The following is a 15,414-nucleotide window of genomic DNA, read 5'->3' as shown; positions in this document are numbered from 1 at the left end:
ATACATATAGTGAAAAATGCATAAGAAGGATTTAAAGAACAACAACAGAAAATACCTGTGTATCTCTTACCTAGGTTAAGAAAAAACACACCCACATTCTGAAACCTAACTTTTTTAGTATGTGTTAGGTGACTCAGGCAATAGCTTTCTTCATTTTTAATATCTCATTTATTTTCATTCTGGCCAACTGTAATACAACCTGAATTTCAAATCAGGAAATAAAAAAGTATTATTATACTTTATGGAAGTAGCATATGAACAATAGTGTATAATTATAACCATCTCATAAATATTTTGATTTAATCAGATAGCCTAGGTACAAAAATGTTCTTGTCCGTTCAGAAGGCTCATGGTTCTAGCTATGGAGTTACATGAAATAATGTCTAAAGTTTTAAAGGTTTTTATAAATTGATAATTTATTTAAAAATAAATATGTATTTATTTGGAGAAAAAGAGTGAGAACTTTGAGAGCATTTTGTTTTAAAATTTGACAAAAGGTAACCTTTAATTGTAAAAAGGAAATGTGGACCTTATTTTTTTTTTCCTAGATTTGTTTCATGGAGGGGAGTGGAACTATACAATTTTTATGCTAATAGATGAGCAGTAACATAATCTTTTGGAGAAATGATACTCTGAAAATATATGAGTATTTTGAGGGCGGCTCCCTCTGCCAGTATTTTGGCCACAAGGTACTACAAAGAAAAGCAAACCTGAGTTTATGTTTTCTTTTGGTTACTCTCCAGGAGACCTGGAATATTGCCTGATTTTTGTTGTGTTTCTGCTTAGAATTTTTTTACACTTATCATGCCATGAATTCATAGGGAATAGGTTCCAACAGCTCAGGTTCCTGTCCATTGGTTCTTACAAAATGTGCTTTTCTGGGTGGAGCAGGCTGATGCTTCAATTGAACCCAAATACCTTTCTCTTTGGCTTCCTTCTTTTTCTGATCATTTTCCTTCACATGCTTCAAGAAGCTATTTTGGCTCTTCGAATGCTTAATATGCTCAGTACATGAATTCTCTTGGCAAGAATCTTGCCCTTATTTGTTTACAGCAATGCCAACAGCATTCTGGGTAATACTGTCAACTCTTCCAGTTTTGCCATGGTAACATCTGTGGGGGCTTTCCTTTTTGAACAGTTCCCATCCCCTTGATGTTTACAATATCACCTTTCTTACAGATTTGCATGTATGTGGCCAAAGGAACAACTCCATGTTTTCTAAAAGGCTAGAGAACATAACAGTGGGTGTCTTTCCTTTTTCCCTTTGTGTTGATCATTTTGGCGAATTACTGGAAGATGGCTGTTCCCATCACAACTCATTTTGAATGGTACATTTTGGTATATTTTGGTATTTTTCCCATGGACTTTGACTCCTGAACTTGGGTCTAGGGGTGGTGAAAGGGGAGTGAAAAAGAACAGTGGTTGATTTGCATGGTGGTGGAGCATAATGGTCAAGAAAGAATTCTTGAGCCTTGTATGGTGCAACTTAGTTTATTTAACTAGCACAGTCTCAGGACCCTTGGGCAGAAAGAGATACACTTTTGCTGTATGAAGTTGGTGGTTATGTGCTTAGTGCTCAAGAGGGAGGAGACATGCGGAGTGGGCATATTAGATCATAAATGTTTTCTTCGAATTTCCACTGGTAGTCATGAAACTACTATTGCAAGATTTCTCTGGTGTTTGTCATTCAGTTCAGTATTAACTATCAGTGAGAGATACAGGCAATCCTGAGACCCTGTAAGAATGTAGCAACCAGTGCAGATTTGATCCTTGTCACAACTATGAAGGCTATAGGTCAACTTTCTGGGCTAAAGATGAACATTTTTCTGCTTCTATCCCTCATCAGTTGGGGATGAGAAAATTATTCACATGGCTGAAGCTTATGAACATAAATACATCTTGTTGTGAAGATATTGGTTATGTTAAATTTGTTTCAAGCCCCATTGCTTGTCATTCTCAATAACTCCTGAGATTTTTAGTGTAGGCTTCTTTTGCCAGCTCAAGAGATCTTGAGGCAACTTGATATTTACATATGGGTGATAATCTAGGAAACCTCCAAAATCCTTGTGTTTTTTTATAACCACTTCATACTTAGTAATAACATTTTATTTTTTAAGTTTTTCTCCCCACTCCCACTTCCCATATACCTAAATTTTCTACCTTTTTTACTTTATTTCCCCTTCAATTTCATGCTCATCATGAGAAGCCACCTTATTTTAAATTTTTTCAATCCTTTTGAAAATAGGTACATAGATTTGTACTTCTATGGGTGTACATTTGAGGTATATGATTAGGAATGTGAAATACCTAAAAATAAATAGAAATATCTTGAAATTAATTGAAATATTTAACATTATAGTTCTATGTACTTGAGATCAAGGATGCTTTCAACGAAAGGATTTGTCCTTGTCCAGAACAGTTTTGCTTTCAGTTAAAGGGTTATTAGTTTATTTGACCAGAATAGTTCATATTCTAGTGATGCCAGATAACTAATGACCATAATTATAGAGGCACTTTCTTTCCATAGAACTTTTACTCTCCTTCGGCAAAGCAGGGAGCTATGCCTTTGAATCGGGCTTAAGTTTTGAGAACTGGGGCTATACAAGGTAAAGAAATAAGGTAGATATGGGGAATAACATGCAGTTATATTTGCAGGAAAATTATTTATTTCAAATGAATCATTGTTTGCAGCAATGCCAATAGCATGTGGTAATAATTGTCAACATTTAGAGATTGCCTCATTTTCTTCAGTTTTACAGTATCCTGTAATTTTCCTCTCTGCCCAATAATTTTATGTAGTACCAATAAAGTACCTTTTATTGCACTAATACAGGGAGTGGGAACATCTATAATATAAATTTCTTCTGCATTTATTGTGTGTCATTATACATTTCTGTGTTATAATTGGATTGTTTTGTTCATTTTGAAATTTATTTTAAAAATCTTGCAATGTCTCTTGAGTTAACTGAAAATGTCCTGTAATGTTACAGAATTATGTTTGGTAAGCATTCCTTCTAGCTTTCAAGATCTTCAAGAGGCTTTAGATACCTTAAAACCAGTTAATACCATAGAATCTATCATCTTAATTATATCATTTCCTAATCTGATAGGACTGGCGGTGGGATGGGAGAATGCTATACAGGTAAGCATATTACATGAGTTTTGGAAAAGGAGTATAAAATTGGCAAGGTAAAGATATTAAAGGTGATTTTAAGTACTTAGATATTTTATTTTGCAACTGGTAACATTTGACTACTTTGCTTGGGTTGCTTATTAGGTCTGTTTATCACCTTGACCCATGAGTATACTATGCATATTACTCAGAGTCCATAAGTGGGTCCCTTGTGCTTTTATTACTTTTTTTTTTTAAGATTTTATTTATTTATTTGACAGAGAGAGACACAATGAGAGAGGAAACACAAGCAGGGGGAGTGGGAGAGGGAGAAGCAGGCTTCCACCCAGCAGGGAACCCGATGCGGGGCTGGATCCCAGGACCCTGGGATCATGACCTGAGCCGAAGGCAGATGCTTAACGACTGAGCCACCCAGGCGCCCCTTATTACTCTTTACTTACAGATAAATAGTAATTTATTTATCTGTAAGGCACATAGTGACATTTTGGAGGGGGAGGAAAGGAGCATGGATGTGTCTGGGTTTTTTTGAGAGAGAGGAGGAGAAAGAAAGAGAATGAGCGAGGGAGTGGGGGGAGGGGCAGAGGGATAGAATCTTTCAAGCAGACTCCCTGCTCCCAACCTAGGACTCAGTCCCACAGTCCATGAGATCATGAGATCATGAGATCATGACCTGAGCCGAAACCAAGAGTCTGAAGCTTAACTGACTGAGACACACAGGCGCCCCGGACATGTTCTGTTCTAAATAACACTGGTCTGCTTACTTCCATGCATGTGAGCACTTTGCATCCTTTCTACTTATCCTGCATATTTTCTTTTTGATTTCTAGTCATTTTTATTCCAGAATGGGGAGACAATGCCTAGATCTGTAGCCTAAACTACAATAAGTAGAGCCTCTTTCCCTGGTCCTCTTTTCCCATAAGTTTAAGGAATGAATTGATAAGAACCTAAAAGAATTTACTTCTGGATAGAATCCTTGAAATCTTAACCCTGTTAGGAATAACCCCAGTAGTTGTTAGAAATAATTCTGAAAGCTGTTACATGGACGGATGAATGTCCAAGTTGAATATTGATGAGAGATTCTAAGAACAAATTTTACTAAGTTCCAGAGTGCCAAGCTCCACCTCTAGGTTAAGTAACTTCTGGGTTCAAAGAACTTGTTATAGTTAAGGTGTTCTTAATGTCTTTTAGGGAGTGCGTCAGAGGGCTTCTTACTTAGATTGCCAGTGGTCCAAGATCTCAGCTTTTGTGTTCAGACACTTGAAAGCTTTCCTGTAAATTTTCTTTAAAATACTCAGGGGAAGCAGAAGTGGGTTGTATGTGTTGTGAGATGGTGATTAGATGAAACAAGTTTTCAAAAATGTTGATAATTTTCAAGCTCTCAGATGAAAATTCTCTATACTATTCTCTCTACTTTTGTGAATGTTGGAAAATAAAAAGTGAGCTGGGGGTGTCTGGGTGGCTCAGTCGATTAAGCGTCTGACTCTTGATTTCAGATCAAGTCATGATCTTAGGCTCTTGGGATCGAGCCCTGCATTGGGCTCCATGCTCAGCACAGAGTCTGCTTGAGAGTCTCTCTCTCCCTCTCCTTTTGCCCCTCCCCCACCACTCAGGCTCTCTCTGTCTTTCAAATAAATAAATGAATAAAATCTTTAAAAAATAAAAAAAAAAGAATGAGCTGAAGGAAATATGAGAAAAATGTTAACATTTACTAAAAATGAGGAATGGGTATTTGTTATATTATTTTTTCTATTTTTTTAAAAATAATCTTGGAACACTTCAGAATTAAACTTAAAAAAAAAATTGCCTCTCCATCCATGAGTATTAAAATACAAGAGACTGTTTTCTGATAAACTAAGCAGTTTGTTGGCCTTGATATATAATAGTTAGTGCCCTTCCAGTAGGAAAGAAAGAGGGTTAACTGTTAAGAACGTAAGGAGTTTGATAGTAAGAATACAGTTATGGCAGTTGAAAGCCACAGCACTTATGATAGCAAGTTAGGGCCCCTTTTTTCTTGGGAAAATAGCATTAAGGTCTTATTCTTGGATATTATTTTCAAAGACAGCAAGCACCTCACTCACTACTATTCTTTTTTGTTAAACCCTCTACCATGTATCACAGTGCATTAGGTCATACTGTATCTAATATGAATTACATTTTAGTTTTTTTAGATGAGATTTAAGGAACATCTTGGACTCCTCCATATTGTATTCAAAATCACCTTAATGAAGAAGTTTTGAAATACTGTTCCCAAGTTCTTGAAGTATATCTGTTTAGGAGATTGCATTCCAATGTGTAATATTTTTAGATACTTACACAGTTACAAGTACTCTGTTGAGACACTTTAACAAAAATGTCCTTTTGAAGGTGAAACAATTTAAAGTGGAAGGGAGATCATATTGTAATCCTTTTTAGATGACCTGTTCTCCATCTGCTTCTGATACCATTTTATAACTCACATATTAGAGATGGCATTCCATTTGGCAACCTGATGATTTATTTTCTTCATTAAGCATCTAAGTACCTTGTTTGTGTTGAGCACTATACTAGGCCATAGTGACAGAGCATAAGTACCTCAGAGAACTGTTCTCAGGAAGCTTCCTGTCTGGTGAGGAAGACAAATGAAAAATAAAATAAAAATGATGTGTAAAATGTGTTAAAATGTAATCATATATTGCGATGGGATAAATAAAAGGAATAATTTGCTTAGGAAATCACTTATAGGAGGAAATTTAGGAATTTAGATTTTAAAGATGATTAGGTACTTACCAGGTCAGTGAGGAAGGAAAGACATTATATGGGGATCTAATAATATAAAATAGCAAGGTAAATTTGTGGAATTCTAGTTGTTTGGTGTCCATATAGACTGTGTGTAGAGATGTTATGAGAGACCGAAGATATCAATAAGGGCCCAATCAAAGTGAGCTTTGGACTTGATCCTTTTGTTAGTAGAAAGCTACTGAAAAAAACTTACATTTGGAATAACTTGATTGGATTACAGAGATAGCTCTGATTTTAAGGAGTAGTGTAAAACTAATTGGTGACATGTATGTTATGTAATGAGGTTTGAACTATGGTTGGTAGTAGAAAGAATAAGGATGGGAAAGATAAGAAAGAAGCAAGACATTTTACAGGTAGGTTGCATATGAGAGATGAAGGAGGGGAAGGGGATTTGGTTTTCTGTGGCCTACAGGGTTGATGATATCATAGATAGTTAAGGGAAGGAATAAAGAAGGAGCAACAGGTTTTAGGAGAGTATGACTTCAGGTTTAGGCAATGATTTTGAGAAGCTGTGGTATATCTACAGGTAAGGAATAAGGAATTAGATTTCTGTTTGAGTTAGGAGTACACAGGTATAAGGTTTCTGTTGGAGATGGAAATATGGGATTTGTTGTTTTATGGGTTTTAATAAAAGCTACAGGCAAACAAAAGAACTCCAACAAATCAATCATAAAAAGGCAAATAGTAGAAAAAATGGGCAAAAAGCTTTAACAGGCACTTTAGAAAATACATGCAAATAACCAATAAGCATATGAAAATGGAGCTTGACTTTATTAGAGGTCATAGAAATGCAAAGTGGAACCACAATGACATACCACTCTTTAGATTGCCTAAAACGAAAAGAAAGTAGAAAAAGATGTTAGCAGGTGATGGCAAGATTGTGAAACAACTAGAACATTCACTGGCTGTGGAAATACCAGTTTATATTGGTACAGCCATTTTCGAAAACTCTTTGGTATCTTTCCAAGTTGAACAAATGAACAGATGCAGTAATGGGAATCTGGCTGTGGTGTGTGTGTGTGTGAGAGAGAGAGAGAGGGAGAGAGGAAAGGAGGGTGTGGGGGAGAGAGAGACAGGTGAATATTGATATGTAGAGTTTGCTGATACTCCCACCATGCTTAATTTCAAGCCACCAATGGTTTGAAAAACCAACTTGCAAAATTCTTCAATGTTTAACAATCAGTATGTCAGCTGCAGCCCAACCAAATAATTCCATTCTTAGATCTAGCCAACAGAAATACATCTGTCTATTACAATAAATTTGGTGTATTCATATAATAAAATACAATGGGAGGAATAGATTATTTAGACTGTAATTATACATAATAACCATAATGGATGTCACAAACAGTTGAAACCAGGCACAGAAGAATATATACTATTCAATTTGTATAAAATTCAAAAACAAACTAATCTAGGATATTAGAAGTCAGAGTAGTTATTATCCTTATTTGGACTTGTGACTGAGAGAGGACACAACAGACCTTTGAGCTTCATGGTTTTTTTGTTTTGTTTTCACGTTCTGTTTCTTGATCTGGGTGTTACTGACTTGAGTGTATTTACCTTGTGAAATTCATTGAGCAATAACTTATAATTTGTATACTGTTTTGAATGTATGTTTTATGTCAACAAAAATGCTTACAGAGGGCAAAACCCCTTATGGGCAGAGATGAGATTATCCGGGATGTATATATAAAGTGAGAAGAGGTGACAAAATCCTGGGGAACACAAGAAACTATGCACACATTCCTGCTTCTTTCCTCATATTCCTCAGGGTTTCCTATCAGAGCATTGCATAAGGTAAGAATAATGCTGAGAATGAAATTTCTGTTAGAGAGTAGGATTGCTCCTGTAGCATTCGTGCATAGAGACGGTTTCCAAGGGGACATTGGACTCAATTTATTCTTAGATTTTGCAATTAGTTAAAGAGTTGGAGGAAGAAGAGCTACTATCATGAGAAAGACTTGCCAGGAGGCAGGGAGATGGTGCTAAATACAGCAACATTTTTCTAAACCTTTCCCATGTATTGGATCCCAGTAAATGCACTGTAACTACATCATCATCTCTCAGTGATATACTGAAATGGTATACTTTGTGAATTATTTGGTTTGAGAAGGAGGGAAAAGGGAAGGATTTCCATACCGACCATCTCCTCAGAGTGCTTTTAGAAGTGGGGAGGTAGTCCCAATTAAACAGAAAAGTCTGTAAATGTATAATATTAGAAAAGTGTTCATCTGGACTACTGCATATTTCTCTCTGTTTTCCAGAAATGGCAAAAAATCTTGTGACGACATCATCTTTGTCTGTAAGGACAAAATTACTACATCAAACAGGAGCGTCACTTTATAATACATCTCATGGCTTCCATGAGGAAGAAGTAAAAAAAAAACTTCAGCAGTTTCCTGGTGGATCCATTGACCTTCAGAAGGAAGACAGTGGCATTGGCATTCTTACTCTGAACAATCCAAGTAAAATGAATGCGTTCTCAGGTATAGAGATCTTTCTTTTGCTAAAGAATGACACTAAATCTAAGCTGCTATCACATAATTTTTATCTCTGGTGACAGAATTCTTGAAAGTTGTGGTACTCTGAGAACACACATACTCACACAGAATACCCAAAACCATCACTTGAACCAGGAACATTTTTTACTAATTGTATTTTAATCTTTTTATTTTTTTAAGATTTTATTTATTTATTTATTTGACAGAGAGAGAGACAGCGAGAGAGGGAACACAAGCAGGGGGAGTGGGAGAGGGAGAAGCGGGCTTCCCGCTGATCAGGGAGCCCGATGTGGGGCTCGATCCCGGGACCCTGGGATCATGACCTGAGCCAAAGGCAGTCGCTTAACCAACTGAGCCACCCAGGCACTCCTTGATTTTTTTTAAAATCCGTAAATATGGATGTTGGTAGAAAGGAAACTTTCAAATTAACCTTATTTTTTCCATTGACATTTACTGTTTAATGACTTCATTTGTTTAAGTTTAGCTAATGTCACTGGGAGACAAGGGGAAGGAGCTTTCAAAGATTTTTGAAAACTAAAGAGAAAAACCTATAAATGAAAAAAGAAATTAGTTAAATTTTTTTTTCTGTGACTTGAAATAAGACTCATTTTAACCATGTAATTCCAATAATTGGTGAAAACACTGTGCTTGCCTATGTGTTGCCTCTTTCCTGACACTTAGATACTGGTAAATACCTTCTATTTGCTAGGTAACATTCTTGGGCATGTATAAATTTCATATTTAAGGAACCCAAAAGTCCAGGACATGTGGTACTTTGTAATTTTGTGCCAAAGTTCAGATTTGAGTTACACTACTATGATGTTATGGAAGAGCTAATGAGTAACACTGCTGACTGTCTAGCACTCCTGCATATTTCAGGGTGATTTTGGCAATTTCTCTTTGTCAGTGATGTACCTCATGGGTAGTTGATAATATTATGCAAGAGCTAAGGAGTAACCTTGCTGACTACCCAGTCAAGATGACTCTGACAATTTCCGTTTGTCAGTTATGTACTTCATGGGGGGTAAATTATATTTTGTAATATTTGAAATACTGGGCTCAAAAATGTCTCAGTAAATTTTCATACCAAGACAAAATTCAATAGACTTAAACTTTGTAAATTATCAGTGGTGGGTCGTTAAAACACAAGATAACTTTTCTTTCCTCTCAGCATAATTCAGAGATGTCTCTCTCTCTCCATTAGTGTTACCCAATAGAAGTATAATGCAAACACAAATGTGACCCACATATGTAAATTAAAATTTTCTAGTAACCATATTTTTAAAAGTAAAATAAAAAAAAGTAAAAGGGAGCATTTGAAATTAATTTTAATATACTTTATTTAACCCAGTATATTAAAAAATATTTCAACATTGACTCATATGAAAAATTATTTATAAGGTATTTTCCTTTTTTTTCATACGAAATCTTTGAAATCTAGGTGTGTATTTTACACTTAACTGCACATCTTAGTTTGGACTAGCCACATTTCAAGTGTTCAAAAGCTAGATGTAGATGGTGGCTACTTTACTGGACAGTGCATCTCCATACCTTCAATTGGTTCAGAGAATAAAAGCCAATTTTAATATTAGCCTAGGTAAGTAAAATTAGAAAAGTAATACTGCTCTCAAAAATTAGACTAGATTTTGATTTATTCCTGAATAGCTATAAATAATTTACATTAGTAAAGATTATTATTCAAATGGAAACACATTAATTTCATGGCTAATATTTAAAACAAATATGAGCAGAGATGCTTTGATTTGGATAATGGTGTTTGATTGAGTTAGTCTGGGAGAAGATGAGTGAGCCCCACACACCAGGCAACCCCAAGGCCCTGGTTTGAAAATTACCCAACCAGTTACTCCTTTAAGGTTCCTTCCAACTCTTACACTTAGTTTACAAAGTCAAAAAGATGAGTTCAAGATTAACTACTGGTATAGATGTCTCATACTCAAAACCAGCATTACTTTTTTAGAAGCTTAAATATTAGGGATGACTGAAGGTCCATATTTACTTATACAGATTTATTCTTAGCCTAAATGAATGTTTTTATTTGTTTGTTTTTTGTAAAAAGCTACTAGACTGTATAATCTTTGGAGAGCAAGAACTATATTTCTAAAACACCTAAGACATCCTTGGGTAGGGCTACTATTTTAATTAGGTCATAATTAGCAATTAGAAAGGATAGCTGCATTAGTTACTTGTGAATCAATAACACTAACATTTATTGTGGAACCACTTCATTATTGGTTACTTCAGAAAATGGCAAGAAGAATAATAGTTCTTGACATCATGGGGTTTATATTCCAAAGTAGTGTACATAGTTTAATGGGGCTTATATATAGTAAGTTTTGGAACCTTGTGGTACAGATTCTTTGCTGGCTTTAATCCTCTGTCATGAACTTTATATTGGCTTCTAAAGCATTTTCTTAAGCAGAGGAAAGAGTAAACTTAATCATTGATAGCATTATGAACTTTATGAACTTGGGAGATCACCACTGATAAGAATTATAGTCTCTCGGGCGCCTGGGTGGCTCAGTTGGTTATGCAACTGCCTTCAGCTCAGGTCATGATCCTGGAGTCCTGGGATCGAGTCCCACATCGGGCTCCCTGCTCAGCAGGGAGTCTGCTTCTCCCTCTGACCCTCCCCCATCTCATGCTCTCTCTTTCTCTCATTCTCTCTCTCAAATAAATAAATAAAATCTTAAAAAAAAAAAAAAGAATTATAGTCTCTGCTGTTTCCATTTTAAATTTGTCCGTTATAAAGAAGCTCTAATAGAATTTTGGAATGATACTAAGGTAAAAATTTAATCTATAAATCATAGAATTGATAGTTGGTAAGTATCTTATTAGCAGCCTATGAAGTACGTTCATAGTATGCCTTGGGTTAGAGCATAGTTTGTCAACTGTGGAACAAGATGATATGTACTATCCCTTTCCTGAACGAACATCCTATTATAATAGTTCTCATGTGAGTGAAGTAGGAATCTTACCTTTGTTTTGTGTACCATATACCCAGTAGATTGTTAAGATCTCAGTCTCATGGGGCAGTACTATATTTGAGTTAGGAATAGAGGCATAACTCTTGTTATGAGCTTGTTGATTTTATAATCCTTGTTGAGCTTGTTGACTAAGACAATGTGTACTACTGTGAAGTCAGGTCTATATTTGACTTTTACCCTAAGAAATAATTTTTTCTTACCACTATACCCCTTATTCATTCCAATTTTCTAATTCCTAGGACATGTATGATATATTCTCATTTTCTACTTAGCCATGTATTTGTATGATTTCTTAATTAAGACAGTGAGAAAGAGAGAGAGATTACTAACATATTGTAAACTTCTAAAGCGGGGACTACAAGTATACCTCTTTTATTTATACCCCATGGTACCAACATAATAGACATTTAATAAACATCCAGGTAATATTTGTAAAATGTAGGATCTAAGAGTCCTATTTGGCTCCTGATAGTTTCTAAATTATTTTTCTTTTTCCAGTATCTTATGTGCTTTGATTTCCCCTCATCTCTTTGGCAGGTGTTATGATGCTACAACTTCTGGAAAAAGTGATTGAATTGGAAAATTGGACAGAGGGGAAAGGTCTCATTGTCCGTGGGGCAAAAAATACTTTCTCCTCAGGATCCGATCTGAATGCTGTGAAATCACTGGGGACTCCAGAGGCAAGTATTATATGAATTATGCACTAGATTCCACATGTTTATCAGAGATCTGTGGCTGAGATATTTATATTTTACATAAGGTTATTATGATAGCTACTCTTTAAGAGCTTTCCAAGGATCAGAGGTTTTGGCTTTCTTCTTAAAGATGGGTTTGCAAATAGTGTGAAATAGTGGGGCAAGGGGAGGGGGGGAAGGAAGGACCAGAAGATTAACAGTCACTAAAGCCCATTAAAACTAGCAAGAGTTTGAATTCTTTTTTTTTTTTAAGATTTTATTTATTTATTTGACAGAGAGAGACACAGCGAGAGAGGGAACACAAGCAGGGGGAGTGGGAGAGGGAGAAGTGGGCTTCCCGCGGAGCAGGGAGCCCGATGTGGGGCTCAATCCCAGGACCCTGAGATCGTGACCTGAGCCGAAGGCAGACGCTTAACAACTGAGCCACCCAGGTGCCCCCAAGAGTTTGAATTCTTTTAAGTGGAAGACTCTTAGTATCTCATGATGAGGAATTTTATATGAGGTACACATATAAAGTACCCAGCAAAGCTTTGGCACATAGTAAGCTTCAACAGATGGTAACAATTAAAACATTTGCTTCTGAATTACCCTGATAGAAAAGGAATCCTAATCATTTTCCGTTATTAGTCGTCTTCCATTATCTTCCAAGGAACCTAGGAACTTCCACCCATATTCCCTAGGCCAAAAAAAAGGAAGGAAAAGGAAAAAAAATATAAGTATTCATAGCCATTTAATTATAGGTGTAGGCTGTATGTAGGTAATAACATTTAAATGATATTCCATAAGTCATACTGCTCTATGTAGTATATGATCTGTATTTGCATAAAATTGTGAGGAAAGAGCTCTCTTTTGGTAATTTTGAAAGATTTGGATTTGAATGCTGGTTTCAATACCTTCTGGGTAAGTGATTGAACAGATCACTTAATCTTTCTAATTTTATTTTCCTAATCTAGAAATGAGAATTCTGTATTTCACATAGCTATTGTGAGGATTGAAGATAATGTATATAAAATGCATACTAGGATAATGTCTGAAAAAGGTAGCTATTATTTTTATTTCAAAGATCTAAGTATTAATAAACATTATTATCCATGAAATGATCCATAATTTGTAGCACCACTAGACTTAAATTTGCTCTGTGTTCAAATGATTAGAGCACTAAACTGGAGATTTGACTATATGGATTTTTCCAAGGTCATCTCATGATTAACTATATGACCTGCAAGTTATTTGATTATAATTTTTCATCTCTGAAATGATTGAATTCCTAGGCACCTTACTTGGCTCATAAAAGACACTGGATAGATAGAATGAGATAATAGATTATTTTGGGTCTGATATAAGTCGGGTAGGAAAACATTCCTAAAAAAGTGAAAGGTTATTTTGCTTTCTTCTAGTTAAAAGGTTGTTCCTGTCTCTTTAGATCATATGGCCAGGATTTTTTATTTTGTATACGTGTAAAAGTGAAAATTAGAATCATGCTGATTTCTATATGCCTGAGAAAGAACTATGAATATGTGTAAAACTGAGATTTAAAATGGCCTCAGGACTTTTGAGCTTCACACATCTGTATGAGTTGCAGCTGCATGTATAAATGCATCTGCCCCTCACAGCTGAGATACTCTGAGACTCTTAACATTCAGTTATGAACAGCCTTTCTCTAAGTGAAGCTCTTCTTTATCTAATATACTTACTCTTTGTTGTTGCAGATGTATCACTAGCATTTGCTTATCTGGTGAATTTGCTTTTCTGAGGATGATGAGATAACTAGAATAGATGATGATTTTAGTAATTGGATTATAGTCCCTTCTGATTATAATAAGATACTTGAAAGTGATTATTAAATGGCTTTTTTTTTTAAAGAAAAAAAGATAATTATGTTGATGTTTTTGCCAGTGTATTTTTTCAAAGTTTAAAAACTATTTTATTAGTGAAAATTACCTTATATAAGTAGAAGTAGACTAATCCAGTAAAACCCTCATGTCCCTTTTAGGCAGTTAATCCTTGGTTGAAAAAAGTTGAGGCAGGGAGATGGATTAGCATAACACACACATTAGCCCTGAAAGGTTATGGGGCAGACAAAAGAATAAAATAAGAAAAAAATCTAATGTATTAACCCAATTGTAAGAGTTGGATTTGATGCCACAGATGTTCTGTAGACTATCAGAAGTCTTTTTTCAGAAGGCAGAAATCATCAAATCCAATTATAATCTTCAAGATATGGGAAAACAAACCTACTTATTCTGCAGTGAATGGGTATAATTCCTCAAGGAAAAGTCTGGCATTTTAGAAACCTTTATACTCTTACTCTAGCTTAAAGGTAGTATTTTCCTTTGTTGCCTGACCTTTCAGTTACTTTTCTGCCAATCCATCGTCCTTATCTTTCGCTGTTGCTTAAATTTCTACAGTGACCTCAAACAGAGTGCTCATCTGTCTTCTTTGCTTTTGCTAAATTTTTGCTTTTGCTGTTCAGTTTTAGCCTCATTAATTTATAGACAAATTATTCTAATTTTCTCTAAACCCTCCCTGTATTTTGAGGAAATTAATAAATCCATACAACAAGCACTTAGAGGAAAAAAGAGAAAGTCTCATTTATGGTTCTAGGATAAGATACTTTTATAGGCTGAGCACTTTTCCACTCAGGATAAATGTGGCTCAGAGTAAATAAGACGTTAATAGTTCCTTTTGGCACTTTGGCTGAGCATTGTGCTTCTCATCTTTGTTACACAAGTAAGAACTGAAGGATAGGTTTGGGCCTCAGGGTATCATTTAGCTGGATGAAAATATCACTGTCTCCAGGGCTTCATTCATCAGAGCAGGTATAGCTTTTCATTGGTTCCTTTTTTTTCAACTTACTCTATCACAAGCTGGGTTTTATCTCTCATTGACTTATTTTCTTCTTACAGCCCGGGAAAGGGCTTGAGCATTTAACCATTTTTGGCCCAATGGCTTTGGGGGACAGATCTAATCTTTTTTCTCCCTAGGTCTTGTTGGCTAGTACAGTGTAATCTTTACTTTATGATACACTTAAAGCCAAAGCTTATTCATTATCCAATGGCCAATGCTATTATTGATATTAATAATAGCAGTGCTAGATAACATTTCTTATTCTATTACTATATATCAGGCACTAAGTTCTTTACATGTCAGATTTATTTAATCATTACTAACTACCCTAATGAGATAGGTACTATTATTATAGGTGAGGAGACTGAAGCACAGAGGTTAGGTATCATGCCCAAAGCCAGACTAGCTGGTAAGTAGTAGAGCCTAGATTCAACCTAGGCATTTTAGCTCTA

The 15,414-nt window shown here is 35.5% G+C and overlaps 1 protein-coding gene and 1 pseudogene across 2 annotated transcripts in view; one reads left to right on the top strand and one right to left on the bottom strand.

Annotated features, from left to right (window-relative positions):
• The window catches only part of ECHDC1 (ethylmalonyl-CoA decarboxylase 1), a 55,301-nt gene that overhangs the window by 4,433 nt on the left and 35,454 nt on the right, over nt 1-15,414 (top strand). For both annotated transcript variants that reach the window (XM_045865504.3, XM_045865505.3), the window contains exons 2-3: nt 8,179-8,400; nt 11,958-12,100. In XM_045865504.3, the coding sequence (XP_045721460.1) occupies nt 8,179-8,400; nt 11,958-12,100 (365 nt within the window). The remainder of the gene's footprint in view (nt 1-8,178; nt 8,401-11,957; nt 12,101-15,414) is intronic.
• Nucleotides 803-1,286, bottom strand: LOC135365598 (large ribosomal subunit protein eL21-like; annotated as a pseudogene).

Source organism: Mirounga angustirostris, unplaced genomic scaffold (genome assembly GCF_029215605.1).
Source record: "Mirounga angustirostris isolate CCGP_5_RB_7025 unplaced genomic scaffold, mMirAng1.0.hap1 SCAF_8, whole genome shotgun sequence".
Lineage (NCBI taxonomy): Eukaryota > Metazoa > Chordata > Mammalia > Carnivora > Phocidae > Mirounga > Mirounga angustirostris.
The sequence above is the reverse complement of the archived record's forward strand: the minus strand, read 5'-3'. Positions and strand labels throughout refer to the sequence as shown.